General features: G+C 40.2%; 1 protein-coding gene across 2 annotated transcripts in view; it reads left to right on the plus strand.

Annotated features, from left to right (window-relative positions):
* The first annotated feature begins 1,062 nt into the window (after window positions 1-1,062).
* The window catches only part of pbxip1b (pre-B-cell leukemia homeobox interacting protein 1b), a 39,611-nt gene continuing 22,057 nt past the window's right edge, over window positions 1,063-18,616 (plus strand). For both annotated transcript variants that reach the window (XM_060921465.1, XM_060921466.1), the window contains exons 1-4: window positions 1,063-1,169; window positions 5,369-5,454; window positions 10,241-10,372; window positions 16,619-16,928. In XM_060921465.1, the coding sequence (XP_060777448.1) occupies window positions 5,395-5,454; window positions 10,241-10,372; window positions 16,619-16,928 (502 nt within the window). In that variant the 5' untranslated portion in view covers window positions 1,063-1,169; window positions 5,369-5,394. The remainder of the gene's footprint in view (window positions 1,170-5,368; window positions 5,455-10,240; window positions 10,373-16,618; window positions 16,929-18,616) is intronic.

Below are 18,616 nucleotides of genomic sequence, written 5' to 3' on the forward strand. Positions count from 1 at the left end.
ACACATTTTTAGTACATATTCTAAATATATTATCAAGCACAGTTTGAGTTTTAGCTGTTCATTGAATTCAACTACTTTTAAACAATACAAATGTATTATGAATCACATTAATGCTTCTCAATCCCTTGCAAAAGTTCTTAACATGATCTGGGTCACAAGAAATCAATAAATGGAGTCCAACATTGTGATTCAAACCTTACGCGAAAACATAAAATAAGCGTTTTCTGGCAAAAAAATGAACCTCATGGTGCCACCATTAGACTTTTGAATATGGTCAAAAAATTTTACAGGATGTCTTTATTGGTGAAAAGGAACACCCAAACAAAAATGCATCAGATTTTATGAAAGGGGGCGGCACGTTGGTGTAGTGGTTAGCGCTGTCGCCTCACAGCAAGAAGGTCTGGGTTCGAGCCCCATGGCTGGCGAGGGCCTTTCTGTGTGGAGTTTGCATGTTCTCCCCGTGTCCGCGTGGGTTTCCTCCAGGTGCTCCGGTTTCCCCCACAGTCCAAAGACATGCAGGTTAGGTTAACTGGTGACTCTAAATTGACCGTAGGTGTGAATGTGAGTGTGAATGGTTGTCTGTGTCTATGTGTCAGCCCTGTGATGGCCTGGCGACTTGTCCAGGGTGTACCCCGCTTTTCACCCGTAGTCAGCTGGGATAGGCTCCAGCTTGCCTGCGACCCTGTAGAACAGGATAAAGCAGCTAGAGATAATGAGATGAGATGAGATGAGGGCAACTGATGCACCCTAATGCTGAAATGACTCACATGATCTCCTATTTTATATTATATCCCATAGCCTATTGCATTAGTGCGAGGATATGTTTTCACCTTCTGGACAAGAGTGTCTGCTAAATGCTGTAAAAGTTTTTAAAAAACTATTATGTAATTACACATGTAGCTCTTGTATAGGGTGTTGAATGATTATTATATGGGATTCTGTCTATTTCTTTTTCTTTTTCCTGACACTTGTACTTGTCAGTTATTTTGTTGAAGCATGGTCATACCGGCCTGTGATTGGTGCACTGTTGTGTCTGGGGGCGGGGCGTTTGGGAAATTATGAGCTGCGATTGGGCGAGAGCAGAGAAGGCCAGAAGAGAGCTGGAAACAGCTTAAACCTCACCATACACTGGCAGAGAGGAGAACTTGTGAGGTTTAAAAGGACTTCAGGTAAGATTATATATTCATTGCTTCTTAAATATGAACTGAATTCTTTAAGCGGAACAGGCTTGTGGAGTGGAGTGTTGTTTAACCTACTTCTAGACTTTTGCAAATCCGCAAACTTTCCCTTCATTTCCGGCATGAGTATACCAAAAAGACTCTGTCGGCTCTATAGTGCACTACACAAAGCGTCGAAAGCCGTGACTTGATGTTCTATATAGTGCGCCTATACAGGGAGGAGGAGTCCTTTTGGAATTCCGCCCACGGCTAAGAGATTTGTTGATATGAACACTTAGAAAGATAATTATGTATGATAAGCAAACTCAGGTTTATCCAAATTCGCTTTCTTGTTGTAAGGGCGCCATTTTAAACTTTATTTACAGCGTTTACATTTGTTGAAGTGACTGAATGTTGTACATAAATACTGTAGTGCAGTACATGTTGAGGGGTTTGTTTCATTCCCCAGTGTAGGGCGCTGAGGTAGGGGGTTTGGGACAGAGCCCTTAAGCAGTTCCAGCAGATTTAATGTTAAGAAAAACTTTTACCTTGTTTGGTCAATTTTTTGAGCTGGGACGAGATGGAAAAATGAAAGGCATTAATGGTGGTGGTGTTCTGGCAGATGAAAGGAAATAACATTTAAATAATTCAGGAAAGGATTTTCTGACAGATAAATGATTGCGTCATTTATCTTCAGCATACTAATGTCTCATAACAAAATCAATGCACTTGAAGTTAAGAGTAAGGCAGGGTTGTACCGATCCGAAAGTCCTTCCCTTACAGTCCTGTTTTCGATGCAGTATCCATATCACAGCTTGGGTATTCATGATCTGGGCATCACTGTAATAATTGAGCTGATCCTCAGTGTGTCTTCTTAAGTTGTATAAAACATAAGAACCATGATGATGATGATGATGCAGACCGCATCAGTTGATTTATTCATCTTTGGTAACCTGGTCAAGGTCGAGGTGGATCCAGAGCCTATCCTAGGAACACAGGAGGGAATACATCCGAGCTGGGATGGGGACTCCCTAAAGTGAATGACGCATGAAATGGAATGACGAATGACAGCTAGTGATTTGAACAATAAATGGTCCCTTGTCATTCAGATTCTTATAAATGGAATAACGATTGAAATGTAGGTGGGATGACATGCTTTCAGCTCATGAAATGGAACGACATTGTTTCTAAGTGGAATGACATACTTTGAGGTTATCAGTGATATCACCTTTACAAATGGAATGACAGCGTTTCCAGGTGGAATGACATACTTTAAGCTAATGTTATCAGTGATATCCCCTTTTACAAATGGAATGACAGTGTTTTTAGGTGGAATGACATACTTTGAGGCAATGTTATCAGTGATATCACCTATAACCTAACCCTAACCCTAGAAACAATGTCATTCCATTTGTTAATTTGATATCACTGATAACATTGCCTCAAAGTATGTCATTCCACCTAGAAACCTTATCATTCCATTTGTAAAAGGTGATATCACTGACAACATTAGCTCAAAGTAAGTCAATACATATAGAAACCCTGTCATTCCATTTGTAAAAGCTGATATCCCACCAAGCACCCACTTATCTTATCCTAGGGAGGTCTAAAACTAAAGATTTCAATCGTTATTCCATTTGTAAGAATCTGAATGACAAGGGACCATTTATTTGTTCAAATTTACTACCTGTCATTCGTCATTCCATTTCATGCGTCATTCACTTTAGGGAGTCCTCTGGGATGCTGCTTCATCACAGAGCATCATTCACTCCAACACAATATATATTGCATGCTTTCTGAACATGAGAGGAAACCGGTGAATCACGTTTATTAAATGTTTAAACTCAGTGAATAATATATATTCAATCTTGTGTGTCCAAAATTTTAACTGGCATTATGTATAATCTGTGCACATTGGGAGAAACACAACAGAGACACAGTTTACAATAGAGACTCATCTCATCTCATTATCTGTAGCCGCTTTATCCTGTTCTACAGGGTCGCAGGCAAGCTGGAGCCTATCCCAGTTAACTACGGGCGAAAGGCGGGGTACACCCTGGACAAGTCGCCAGGTCATCACAGGGCTGGCACATAGACACAGACAACCATTCACACTCACATTCACACCTACGGTCAATTTAGAGTCACCAGTTAACCTAACCTGCATGTCTTTGGACTGTGGGGGAAACCGGAGCACCCGGAGGAAACCCACGCGGACACGGGGAGAACATGCAAACTCCGCACAGAAAGGCCCTCGCCGGCCACGGGGCTCGAACCCGGACCTTCTTGCTGTGAGGCGACAGCGCTAACCACTACACCACCGTGCCGCCCACACAATAGAGACTGATTGATTGATTTTATTTATTTATCTACGTTGTTTTTGAAGTTTTGTGCCTAGGGGCTAAATGAACTGAAAGTTGTCTCGTTAACCCCCAGTTAACTTTTGTTAAAAATAATTGATATATATGGTGAAAAGGAGACAATCCGACTTTAACAAATGCCAGAATTTTGAATTTATACAAAGTTAATTTAAAATAATTAAGATTTAGTTTTTGATTTGTTCTTCTTCTACAATATAAAGTTTACCTTTTTTAGAAAAAGAAAAAATTGTTTGGCAATTTGATGGCCTGAGGAACTTTTTTTTCCAAATTTTGGTGGTAATGAAAGAAATAGTTTGAATCCACAGGAAACACGTGAACAGAGACGTGCAAAATTCCTTACAAAGTGCACCACTGTGCCACCTGCGTCAGTTGATTTGATCGTAAAGTTAGTCTGATACCAAATTTCAGCCTTGATTATCGATGTAGACGCTTGGATTTGTGCGTCCTTAACTTTAAGATTGTTCTGGTGCTCAAGAAATTGCATAGTGGCTCAGACTCCTTTTGTGAATTAACTCTTTGACTAGACACCATTCTTCCACCAAATAATTAAACTGATGCATCAGAGAATATTTCAGCTTGGCTAGCTGAAACAGGGGAAATACCTGCTCTGCACAGTAAGGGTAAATCGTAACATTATAGGAATACGTAAATGCGTGCATGCATGAAGTCGCATATAACAAAATGTGTCTTCCCCACCCTCAATGTAGACAGAGGAGTTATCCAGTGTTGGCTGAAGATTAATGCGAAGTGCAAGCATCTTTAAATCAACAGACATGAATTTGTTCAAGATAACATGCAGTAGAGTTCACCTTATATGGATACAAATTGCTAATGCACTTTATTATTCAGAAAATTAAGATGTAAACATGTATAATATCTAACCCCACTGCCTTTATCATCCAACCTGTTTTTTTTTTTTGAAACGGTTCCATCTATTAAACTTTCAGCTCAATAGAGCAGCCTTTCTTGCAGCCTTATTTTTAGTTCTTATCTAATTCCACTATATCCTGAGTTCCCATCACAGCCCAGGGCTGCATTTACCCACCTCTCAAGGGGGAATTTCTATTAGCGGACCCAAATTACTGTGACAGGGATTTAAAAGATCCTTAATGTAGTGTGAAGTGTGTCACAAAGTATCTGATTAGTTTTTTTGGAGTGCTGTGGTGTTGTTAAACTCAGGGTTTTGTTTTTTCTTTTACGCCATCCATAAAATATTCTTGATACCTTCTTCCTACTTTGGTAAACGTTTGAATATCGGTGATATGAGGATCATCTTGAATTGAAATGTAGGGATCAATTGTAAACTCAAATGGGTGACCTAGTTGGAAGACACCCATTTCTAGTTTTCTCCCTTGTTTTGAAGACTTGAGCAGTAACTGTTTTTTTTTTTGTTTGTTTATTTGTTTGTTTTTTTGTTTTTTCACCAGTGATGCCAAGAGGCGTCCATTTCCGTCTTTAAAATGTGTGTGGGTTTTTTTTTTCTTCCCTTTTGCACTGTCAGTGACTTCCTGAGTTACGCAGGTCTCTGCCAAAACATTTGCTGTCGAAAGGAAAGGCCCAGTGTAGCTGACAGCACAGTGTGCGATAACTACTAATGAAGACTGTAGTATTTCCAGCAACTTCAAATCCTGTAGGAAACTTTAAGCCACTCTGTTTTCTCTCCATGATGTCATAGGTCTGCTAGTTTCCTTTCACTCCTTATTCTTTATCGTATCGGCAAACAAAGCCCTGTCATTCAGGATTCAAATATATGATGGCGCATGCAAATTAATCTGCCACTCTGTTACCTAATCTGGCTGCAGAGATGTTGATTCCTTTTGTGTGTTGCAGTTGCTGAACAAAGCCATCGGTGAGTGATGGCTGACAACAGCGGCACCAATGGCAACAGTTGGACCATTCTTGCTCCAGAGGTAAAGGTGAGTGTTGTGTAATTAAGGTAGGCCTGGCAAGGCATCTGGGTGCTCCTCACTTCTTTAAATGTTCCTCCTTGATTCTTTGCCTCACTCGTGTGTATTCCTCTGAGGATGTGAAGACAGGACAGGAGGAATTGAGGAGAAACATGTCCACTAAATGAGACTGCGCTCACTGATGTGCCACTTTTACATGACTTCACATATACCCCTTTTCCACCAAATCAGTTCCAGGGCTGGTTCGGGGCCAGTGCTGGTGCTGGTTCACAACTCGTTCAACTTGCGAGCCAGCTGAGAACCAGTTTGCTTTTCCATAGCTCACGGTGCCACGTCATTACGTCGCTGTGTACGTCATTACGTCGCTGTATATGTCAGTTACGTCGCTACATTTGCTTAAACCTTGGCGCAAATATTGAAGCAAAAACAACACAGAAGAAGCAGCAGCAGCAACAACAATAATAATAATGGATGACTTCGCGTTTGTACAGCTGCTGCTTCTCGACGCTTAAAAATGGCGATCTTTCACGGTCTTATTGTTGTTGGTCTTAACAACTCTGCCCCCTCTGCTGACGTAAGCGGTTCTTTCCTCTGGCCCAGCAGAGAGTTGGTGCTAGCCTGGAACCGGTTTTTCTGGCCCCAGAGCCAGTTCTTTGTCAGTGGAAACAGAAAACCCGGTTCCAAACTAAGCACTGGCCCTGAACCAGCCCTAGAACTGCTTTGGTGGAAAAGGGGCATTATTGATGACGTGCTGCACACTGCATAACAAACAAGTAGGGCTGTGCTCACAGCTCGCGATACTCAATCATGCACGATTTTCGGGGGTACGATACGATATCGTTTACTCACTTGAAAATCCCATATATGACATATTTCATGCATATCTCCCGGTTCTGTAGCAGGTTGTCATCAATTTTCACTTGATTTAAAGCATGTTTCATGCCAGAAATCGACGGAAATTCATGCTTGCAACCTGTTCCAACCAAAAACGTTTTTATTTACAAATGGCGCTTTCAGTTACTCAGGGCGTGTGCACTAGAAATTAGGCGCTCTGCTTCAATGCGCTCTGCTACAGATGCTGCAAGCCGCTAATTACGTCCCCCATGTCTCCATGGCCTCGTCTCAAGACTCATTGATTGAATGAATAATTTTGGCGCTAAACGTATTCGCGCCCTCTACTTGCAGTACATTAAAGACATCGTTTAACTCGATATATATGGTACGATATCGTGAGCAACTGATGGCAAACGAGCACAGCCCTTCAAACACGTGTTGCCAGGCAAAACAAATCTCTCCCGGCAGCACTTCTTTTATACCTGTATGTTGATAATGGTAATATTTCTTAATAATCAGCTGTCAGGTTATAGTTCTATGAAAATCCATGACCTTGAGTTTGACATTTCAAAGTAATTCCAGGTCAAAGGTCATGGTGCCAAATGAAAGCCCATATGGCACTTCCTATAAGTTGATAATGGTAAATATCGGTCTACCATCAACCGTTTTCAAGTTACAGCCCTCTGAAAAGCCAGGACCTTGAGTTTGACCTTTTAGGGTCACTCAAGGTCAAAGATCATGGTGCCAAATGAAGGGACATATGGGAGTTCCTATATGCTCATAATAGTAAACATTTGTCTATCGGCAACCGTTTTTGAGTTATAATGAAAAATGTTATTTTGACTGAACGGTTGACTTTTCTGGTGACCTTGACCTGATTACCCCCAAAATTTAATCAGGTAATCTACGGACCATTGCCCACCTACCCTGAAAATTTGAAGTCAAATCGGTGCAACCATCTAGACGCTAGATTGTTAACACACACAAACAAACAAACCGCACTTTCTTTCTTTACTCCGTCACGGGCGAGGTAATCATTGGCACACGTATGTGATTGCACACTAAATACAGTCCCCTGTGAAAGCGTTGGAACAGCAAGGCTAATTCCTTTGTTGGTGGCAGATAGCACAATTTTTAGGTGAGCAAAAGAATAGAAACAGTCTTAAAGTAAATAACACTCATATGACCTGTATGGACCCTCGCGCGCGCACACTTATTAAAACCATTGGGAAAAGTCATGTGATTGGGCAGATACAGATTTTTGAATCCGGTCCAGAAAAAGCAGTATGTGACCCACGGACCCATTTCCCTGGTTTCCGTCGTTTTCATTTTGTTCTGAATTGTTCACTGCAAAAACACGAAAACTGAATTTGAGGAGAAAATTCCTTAATACTAGTGAAATTATCTTGCTGCATGGACAGATAATTTTACTTGACAAAACATCTTGGAATAAGTTGGTTACAACCTAGAACTAGTTTTAATAATCTCAGAGTCGGTGTCTAATGATATCTTAAGTTAGAATATCTTGAATATAGTTGAAACGATCTAGCATTTCCTATTAGAAGAATACAAGACACCAACTCTTAACTATTAAGGAATTTTCTCCTCAAATTCAGTTTTCGTTTTTTTGCAGTGTTACTTTGAAAAATGAGCGACACAAGTGAGCATAGTGAAAATGAATTTAATTATCCAGATTTATCAAACACGGACCTAATCGAGCAAGCTGAAATTGTCGAAGAAAATGGAAAAAAAGGTACTTTTGAGCGAAGAAATTCACTTGTTTATCAAAGGACAACAAGGAGAAAACACCATTAAAAAAAACCCTAAGTACAACATGAACGTTTTCAAAACATTTCTTGCTGAGGTTAAGGAGGAAAGATGCATAAGTCATCCCCTCTAAAGAGTTAGACAGCTTGCTATGTAGTTTCTATATACAAGTGAAGGAAAAAAGGAAATTTAGATTACGAACCTGACACTTTGTCTTCCTTTTCGCAAAGTATTCATTCGTTGTTTGTTTTCCACTGTATGTGTTAGTTAAAAAGGTCATATGATAAAAACGCTTATTGACTGAGTTAGATCGGGCTGGACGGGAAAATATTTGGCTCTTGGTCATTTGTACAGCATGATCTCGAGCCTGGGCGGCACGGTGGTGTAGTGGTTAGTGCTGTCGCCTCACAGCAAGAAGGTCCGGGTTCGAGCCCCGTGGCCGGCGAGGGCCTTTCTGTGCGGAGTTTGCATGTTCTCCCCGTGTCCGCGTGGGTTTCCTCCGGGTGCTCCGGTTTCCCCCACAGTCCAAAGACATGCAGGTTAGGTTAACTGGTGACTCTAAATTGACCGTAGGTGTGAATGTGAGTGTGAATGGTTGTCTGTGTCTATGTGTCAGCCCTGTGATGACCTGGCGACTTGTCCAGGGTGTACCCCGCCTTTCGCCCGTAGTCAGCTGGGATAGGCTCCAGCTTGCCTGCGACCCTATACAAGGATAAAGTGGCTAGAGATGATATGAGATGAGATCTCGAGCCTCATTTACATTGCATTAATGGCATTTGGCAAACACTTGTATCCAAAGTGACATACAACATACCCAGAGCAGTCTGGGGAGCGGTTGGGCGTTAGGTACCTTGCTCAAGGGCAGTTCAGCCACAGACCACTTGAGCTGGTCTAGCGAATTGAACCAGCAACCTTTTGGTCCCAAAGCTGCTTCTCTAATCATTAAGCCATGGCTTCCCCTGTTACATTTGTGGCATTTGGCAGATGCCCTTATCCTGAGAAATTTGCATTTATCTCATTTATGCATCTGAGCACTTGGGGGTTATGAACCTTGCTCAATGGCCTTGTTCTAGTGTTTTAGGTCACCATCTTGCTGCATGATGAAGTTCCTCCCCATTAGATCTCTGTAAATTGGCAGACAGAAGGTTTCTGTAGACTTCTGAATTGACTCTGCTGCTCGCATCATGAGTTACATCATCAGTAAAAATTAGTGAACTCTATTCAGAAACAGCCAAGCCATGGCTCTACCTCTACCATACTTCACCAATGAACTTGTACATTTTGGTTCATGAGCAGATCTTTTCTTTCTCCACACTTTGGCCTTTCCATCACTTCATCTTGGTTCCAGAACGTTTGTGGCTCATTTCCATATTTCTTTGTGAATTCCAATAAGGCTTTCTGAATCTTACTGCTGATGAGTGGTTTGCATCTTGTGGTATGGCCTTCATCCCTGCCCTGTGGAGCTTGTTGATGATGTCACTGACTGTTGTTCTTGGGTTTTTCTTCACAGCTCTTACAATGTTTATCATTAACTGCCGGCATCAACACTGACAACTATGAAGGGCATTGGATAAGGAATCAAGGAGACAGCAATTCCAGTTTAGAGTCTGCAGTAGTTGAGGTCACTGTGCCACATGCTTCATTCTAAGTGTTTAAGTGTATAAATTTCTTCTGTTATGCTTATATAAATATGCGCAACCAGATTCAGTAGTCAAAAAAGCACCACTGGGTATGTGCTATGTCCAAAACTTTTTGCGACCTAAAAAAAAAAAAAGGCCTCAGTGAGGCTGTAGCTCATACCAGCTAAGACGCCCATAAAATCATAAATATGACCGATGGCACCACCATATTGACAACTTTTATGCACATCCACCTGGGGAACATTTGTATGTGAGATCGATCGGATTTCGATCAATCCTGTAGTAGGAGTAGCAGCGATTTTTGTAAATCGTGGACGGACAACGACGCATACTCGCATAAGCTCCTCTGCAGCCGGATGAGCTAATAAAAATGGTACACGACCAAAGATGCATTAGGTACATTTTCTTCAGGTCTTGTGTGCAAATGATTGGTAGATGAAAACCTCAGTGATGTTAATATTAGCAGTTAAATGCTGAGAAAATGGGTTATGAAGTTGGCTGAGGAAATTAGGTCATGGAATATAAATTAAAGTTTGATCTGTGTTCTTGTATAGGAGTCTGGAGTAGAGAGCATGGGTCCACTTTCTGAAGGTCAGGGAGAACTGCATGGAGAACCAACTCTCAATCAATCATCAGCACTCCCAGACACTCCCTCAGAGCAAACTCACCCTCCTGACCCTCCACAGGTTTGGGGCATTTCGTCCTCATTTCTGTCACTTTAACATGAACACTAGTGATTTTTTTTCTAAGTTTGGTTATTCTCTCTCACTCTCTCTCTCTCTCTCACACACACACACACACACACACACACACACTGCAAAAAATGATATCTTAGCAAGTGAAAAATGTCTTGAAAATAGTTGAAACTAGGGATCGACCGATATGTTTTTTTTCAGGGCCGATACCGATACTGATTATTATGGAATTGGGATGCCGATAACCGATATGTGCAACCGATAAATGTAAACATTATAATTCACATGAAATTAAACATAGCACACACTGACACAGACCTTCATATCCATGAAATGTATGTTTAATTGTAAAATTGAACATGAAATTTTGTGCAGGGAGATGCCAGCAGCATTTGTACAATAAAGTCAAACATTAGTTAGAATAAAATGAGAAATAAAATAATAATAAAATATTCACCAATAAAAAATAAATCACTCCCTACTATATTACAGCTCACCATTTTCAGTGGAAAATAAATGAAAATACACTCTGGATTCTTTTACACTAAGAACCAAGTAAGACTTATCAACTTCAAGTAGTTTTTAAATAACAAATCAAGTGTAGGGAGCTGCCTGCAGCATTTTTTAAAAAGTAAAATCAAACATAAAGTAGGCTATCACTCCCTATTATGTAACAACTTAACAAGTAACCATCTACATTCTAATGCTTTTAATGCCCAAGCCTATATTCCCAATTTAGGAGGATTATATTGTAGTGAAGGAAGCATTACATGTAGTTTCAGCGAGACTAGTTGGTTGTAGGCTAATTCAAGTGCTTCCTTCCGTAAGCTAAGTTTGCCTGGCTACACAGATGCAAATGGACAATTTTAACGAGTAGTAGATGAAGAATGTAAACATATAATGGTGTTGTGCTTTTGCAACTTGTGTGTTTGTGACTTATTGCGGCAAAAGCAGCGTGTCCTTACCTTGAAGTGGGATCTGCTTCTGCCCGAGTGCCCGTACGGCTGCCTTGAAACAGTTCACAGCGTTTAGCTACACGTGTCGATTGGCTATATCTCTTGAGCCAAACAAATCAGATGTTGTGGTGGGCGGGACCGTGTTCTTGAACTTAGAGAGGCGAGTGCAGGAAAGGACGTGCAGTGACAGTCGCGTTAGGAACGAAATGGCTGAAAAAAGGCATGTTATCAGCATATCGGTGGAAATTATGGCCGATACCGATAACCCTAAAAATGCAGAATATCGGCCCGATATATCGGCCAGGCCGATTATCGGTCGACCCCTAGTTGAAACGATCCAGCATTTCCTATTAGAAGAATACAAGACACCAACTCTGCCATTATTAAACCTAGTTCTATAACCCCGATTCCAAAAAAGTTGGGACAAAGTACAAATTGTAAATAAAAACTGAATGCAATAATTTACAAATCTCAAACTGATATTGTATTCACAATAGAACATAGACAACATATCAAATGTTGAACGTGAGACATTTTGAAATTTCATGCCAAATATTGGCTCATTTGAAATTTCATGACAGCAACACATCTCAAAAAAGTTGGGACGGGGCAATAAGAGGCTGGAAAAGTTAAAGGTACAAAAAAGGAACAGCTGGAGGACCAAATTGCAACTCATTAGGTCAATTGGCAATAGGTCATTAACATGACTGGGTATAAAAAGAGCATCTTGGAGTGGCAGCGGCTCTCGGAAGTAAAGATGGGAAGAGGATCACCAGTCCCCCTAATTCTGCGCCGACAAATAGTGGAGCAATATCAGAAAGGAGTTCGACAGTGTAAAATTGCAGAGTTTGAACACATCATTTACAGTGCATAATATCATCAAAAGATTCAGAGAATCTGGAAGAATCTCTGTGCGTAAGGGTCAAGGCCGGAAAACCATACTGGGTGCCCGTGATCTTCGGGTCCTTAGACGGCACTGCATCACATACAGGCATGCTTCTGTATTGGAAATCACAAAATGGGCTCAGGAATATTTCCAGAGAACATTATCTGTGAACACAATTCACCGTGCCATCCGCCGTTGCCAGCTAAAACTCTATAGTTCAAAGAAGAAGCCGTATCTAAACATGATCCAGAAGCGCAGACGTCTTCTCTGGGCCAAGGCTCATTTAAAATGGACTGTGGCAAAGTGGAAAACTGTTCTGTGGTCAGACGAATCAAAATTTGAAGTGCTTTATGGAAATCAGGGACGCCGCGTCATTCGGACTAAAGAGGAGAAGGACGACCCAAGTTGTTATCAGCGCTCAGTTCAGAAGCCTGCATCTCTGATGGTATGGGGTTGCATTAGTGCGTGTGGCATGGGCAGCTTACACATCTGGAAAGACACCATCAATGCTGAAAGGTATATCCAGGTTCTAGAGCAACATATGCTCCCATCCAGACGACGTCTCTTTCAGGGAAGACCTTGCATTTTCCAACATGACAATGCCAAACCACATACTGCATCAATTACGGCATCATGGCTGCGTAGAAGAAGGGTCCGGGTACTGAACTGGCCAGCCTGCAGTCCAGATCTTTCACCCATAGAAAACATTTGGCGCATCATAAAACGGAAGATACAGCAAAAAAGACCTAAGACAGTTGAGCAACTAGAATCCTACATTAGACAAGAATGGGTTAACATTCCTCTCCCTAAACTTGAGCAACTTGTCTCCTCAGTCCCCAGACGTTTACAGACTGTTGTAAAGAGAAAAGGGGATGTCTCACAGTGGTAAACATGGCCTCGTCCCAAGTTTTTTGAGATGTTTTGTTGTCATGAAATTTAAAATCACCTAATTTTTCTCTTTAAATGATACATTTTCTCAGTTTAAACATTTGATATGTCATCTATGTTCTATTCTGAATAAAATATGGAATTTTGAAACTTCCACATCATTGTATTTTGTTTTTATTTACAATTTGTACTTTGTCCCAACTTTTTTGGAATCGAGGTTGTAGATTGCAACCAACTTATTCTAAGATGTCTTATCAAGTAAAAATATCTGTCCATGCAGCAAGATAATTTCACTAGTATTAAGTCATTTTCTCCTCAAATTCAGTTTTAAATTTTTTGCAGTGCGCGCGCACACTTTATAATATAGTATTTTCTAACAGTTATTCCACAAAATTGAGTTGTACGTGAGCTGATAGCCGACGAGGTGTGTAGTGCCAAGTTGGCTATAAGCTATGTACAACGAGATTGAGTGGAATCACAGTTTTATTCTATCCACAGTCACTGGATTTTGAGAAACGGAGCATTTTTATTTTTTGCAAATTCGATAAATTAAAACTTTGTCCAAAACGTCCAACAAAATAATTTCTGCTTAGAATGTAAACAAACCAGCGAAGTGACCTGTAGCAATTTGTTAAAAATGCTATAATAATAATTCTTGAAAAAAAAATTCTTACCATGAAACACTTTCATTCCATGTTTTGTTGCTTTGTTTGTTTTGTATTTTTTTGTGGTTTTGTTTTTGAGTAGAGTTTTTATTTCATCCTCAGTTGGTTCATTAACATGGTCCACCACCACCACCATCATCTTCTTTAGGGTTTTTTTGGCAGTTGGCAAACCAACTTAAAGGTCCATTACTGCAGCCGACTGGGCTGGAATGTGGAACAGGAGATATGGGGGGGGGGGGGGGACTATATTCTTTTAGCTATTTCTGTTTCTTTTTAAATACCTGATAAAGTGAGATGTCCGACTTGATGCGCTCCGCCATTTTGTTTTTCTCTACTCACAGTATTTGAGCTGATATCGGGGTGCGCAATTGCTCATGTCCAGTGAATGTGGATAGAATATATAGGAATTACAGGAATGATGGAATAAGGTCAGAAAGTAGCATCATTAAGGCACAAATGCAATAAACAATTACAGTTTCACTTAAGATATTTTAGCAACAACTTTAAGTGCATAAACATTGTAAAATAAACAAAATACAAATTTTTATTTCGATTACGTTCATTATGTCTTATATTAAATATAGTTAGTATTTTCAGGTAAACAAACCTAAAAATTAGATGTCTGTTAAAAAAGAAAAAAAAATACTAACAATACAAATTTTTGTTTCATGAAAAAGCAAATATGTACATTTTAGGCGTATAACAGAACCTTTTTTCCATTGCAGTGATGGTGTCAGAAACCTCAGTAATTCAAAAAACATGCTTAGGAAATCTTAACTGAAAATATTTGGTGCGTTAGAATATATTGGAAAGAAGCTTGAATCACTGACTCAAATCTCTGTTGAGTTTATTGAATTGAATCACTGAATTTACAAAAAATTACAAATTGAAAAATTGAATCATGAGTGGACAGCAAATCAATTTGAGTTACACTTTCAGTAATGAAATTGTACACCTGCATGAAAAAATTTGATAATGATTAGAAAATAAAGTACAATAAGCATAAATAAAAAGAAATCATAGACAAAATAAGGAAACTGGGCCAGTCAAGTTTTGCTAGATTGCCATCGGCTGTATATAGCATTTGTCACACGAGTGTCGACAGATGCACGTAAAGTTGCAGTCAGAAGTTTACATGCACGGACATGAATGTCTTGGCAATATTGGGCTTTTAGTCATTTCTTTGAACTGTTCTTTTTCTACAGTGACTCCTTGTACAGCATCCGTTTTTAATAGAAAAAAAGCAAGAATTCAATGCACAAGTTTTAATTTATTTTGAGTTTTCTGAATTCAACACGGGGTCAAAAATATACATACATCACACCTAATATTTGGATAAATGTCCATTAGGAAGTTTCACCTTGACCAGCTGCTTTTGATAGCCATCAACAAGCTTCTGGCAGAATTCTGGTTGGAGTTCAATTAAATTTGTGCGTTTCCTGGTACAGTCTTGACTTTTAACTACATGTCATATATTTTTCAATAGGCTGAAGGTTAGGACTTGTTTTAAGATTAACGTTAGCCTGCTTTATCCATTCCATAACCAGCTTTGATGTGTATTTTGGGGTCACTGTCTTGTTGGAACACAATTGTTTCCAAGTTTCTGATGGTTTGAGATTATGCTGAAAAATTTTGAGGTAGTCTTCCTTCTTTATGATTCCATCCACTTTGTGCAATGCATTAGTTCCACTGGCAGCAAACCAGCCCCAGTGCATGATGCTACCACCACTTTTTTTTTTTTTTGTGTGTGTGTGTGTGTGTGTGTGTGTGTGTGTGTGTTCATTTGGTCAGCTGCAAACTTTAGTCGAGCTTAAAGGCGTCACTTTTGGAGCAGGGGCTTCTTTCATGGAAAGCAGCCTCTCAAGCAAAATGGCTCCACTTCCCAATAACTTGTACTTGTGTATAGTTGTTCAAAACGTTGATTTTTGGAATCTGGAGTTGTTTAGAAATGGTTTCAGGACACATTCTTGTGTAAATCTATGATCCTCTTTCTCAGATCTGCACTGAGCTCCTTGGACTTTTTTGTTGTACTGTGTGTTGGTCACTCCAATGAGTGCTGTCAAACAAACCCTTTTTATGTTAGCACAGAGAAGCTACCAGCTGTAGTCAATTATGATCATGAACAGGAAGTTAAGAGGCCTTCACAAGTTAAGACAGTTTGGAACTTTCAGCACCACTGAATTAATAATCGAAGTGGGCCTGTGTACTTTTTTGCTTTTTACTCTATGTATAATTTTGACCTGGTTTTGATTTCAGAAAACCAAAAATAAATAACTTATTGCACTAAATTCTTGGTGTGTGTGTGTGTGTTTTTTTTTTTTTTTTTGCCTACTAAAGATGTATTTTGTACAATCATTCTGCCACAGAAAAAAAGAACAGTTCAAAGAAATAACTGAAAGCCCAATGTTGCAATGACATTCATGTCTGTGTATGTAAACGTCTAACTATGCATCACAGAATGGCCCCTGGAATGGCTCACTGCTTGCTAGCTGGGTAGCAAGATTAAAATTTAGCTTAAATCAGTTGGTTCCATGTGAAATGAATTGCTTTACATTGATACGTATTCCCTTTTTTCAGCATAGCTTGATTCCTCACACAATGCGCGTGTTTCGTGCATGGGACTTGGTCGGTCAGTTACTCAGTCTGTAAGCAAAAATGCCTTTTCAAAAAAGACTCGGTAGGACCCTAGATTTTGACTTGGTCAGGTTCTCAACTGGTTTTGAATAATTGTCCGTATTGCTTTCAGTAAACAAGAAGCTTTTAAACTTGGTTCTTGATAAATGTTTCAAAACTAGGTTGATATAATTAAAACAATCTGTACCTTGTTAATACTGTTTACCAGGTGACTCCACTAGAGAGCAGTGACGATGCAGCTGTGTTACACAGTACCATTGTGAAGGAGGACACGACATCCAGGATCCCTACTCATGTTGAAAATCTGACCTCTTTGACTCCTGACCCTAGAGAGCAAGAGGCCTCTGATGATGCCTCTGCAAACCAACCCCTTATTGATACAGAATCATTCTCTGACTCTTACACACACATCAGTCCATCGCTTGTGTCTGCTTCACTTCCTGGAGCCTCAGACGAAGAAGAAGAAGGGCTTTTAGAAGGGGAAGAGAAGGGTGAGCTGAGGAAGACTCCGAGAGAAGGTAAGAAATAATTCGCACACTGAAAATTTCCCAGTTTTACAGATGTACTAAACCTGAACAAAAGGAATGTAACATTTTGACCTTTTTCTTGAAATTTTGGTTGCTGGACTTAATGGAGAGTGACGGATATTGACAAGTCTGGTATGGAGTGCTCAGGAGCTGCATGTTTGAATGCTGCCTGACAGCTTGATTTGTTCTGCATTAGGCTGCACTGAAATATGATCGAGTTGATGGTCTACTCTGGGCCTCTTGTCTATGCTGCACTGCAAAAACTGACTTCTTTCCAAGTGAAGAGTACTAGAGACCTGTCCAGGTCTGAGCTCAGCCTTTGTGGTTAGGAGATAGAAGCTACGGTACATAAATGGAAAAAATAACCCGCCCAGAAATGCGTTGACGCCAGGATTTGAATTAACGTTGCAAAATCTGTTCCTTTCCTGGACAGCGCTATAGACTGCTCTGCCACGAAGGATTACATCACAAACTGAGGTTATGTAACATGGCACTTACAGAGTCAGTATGCAGCAGTATTGTAGTTGAGTCACTAAACTTTGAGTCTGAGTCCAGTCTTGAGTCCCCAGTGTTCAAGTCCAAGTCATTCAAGGAAATTTCAAGTCAAGTCCGAGAACAAGACTCCAACTGCACCATTTGACGGTGGCTGTTGCTGCCTTTATGTGAAAGCGTCTCTGCTACTGTGTTGGACTAATGTTACTGCTCGACTGCCCCATTTTAGTTAATAGGCTACAGATAAAAAGCTAGTTCATCGCTCGCAAGCCCCGCCCACTATCAACAGGGCAAATAACATGAGAGAGGGTTAACACTAGCTAGTTCATCACTCAGCAAGCAAACCCTGCAATCAACAGGGCAATGAACATGGTGTGTCACTTCCTTCCCTGGGTGGAGTCTTACCAAATGACGATTGAAGTTTGAGGTTGTCCCCGTTGTCTCCTCGATAGTTCTTCTACATATGGAACACATAGCAGTGCATTTTTTCCCACTGCACAAGAAGTCTGTATAAGCAAAGTGGACAGTCCTAGGAGCTTCTCTCCAGGCATTTTAGCGCCATTAACGTTAGTTTGTTCCTGAACAGGTGAATGTGCATTCTCTTGCACAAAAGTAGTATACAAATTAATGTGTATGTGTATGTGTGTATATATATATATATATATATATATATATATATATATATATATATATATATATAAACATCATATGCCAAATTATTATGGCATGTTACAAAAGATAAAGAAAACCCCCGAATCCTCGTTTCCAATTTACGAGTCCGAATGCAGTTAATGCACGAGTCCGAGTCATCGGTTCTCAAGTTAAAGAGCTTCATTGTTCTGAGCAACTCGAGAAACTGGGTGTCTACTTAATGTGGAACAACTGCACAGGCACGCTGATTTCCAGAGCCCTGAGGAATTCCAGAAATAGAAACACATCTCATGAAGCCCCAGTCTCTGTGAAAGAGCATAGCCTCAATCCATAAAGCATTATGGGGCAGAGCAAGATTACTACCGTCTGTCAGGATGGAGCAGTACTGCTTACTGAGAATTTCACTAATGATGCCTTAATAAGTTGGAAGTAAAGGATTATGTACAACATATCAGCCATAACATGAAAACCACTGACGTGTGAAGTGAATAACATAGATGCCACTGTAATGAGTTAATCAGTCAAGGGGTGGGATA

Source organism: Neoarius graeffei, chromosome 5 (assembly GCF_027579695.1).
Source record: "Neoarius graeffei isolate fNeoGra1 chromosome 5, fNeoGra1.pri, whole genome shotgun sequence".
NCBI classification, from domain to species: Eukaryota; Metazoa; Chordata; class Actinopteri; order Siluriformes; family Ariidae; genus Neoarius; species Neoarius graeffei.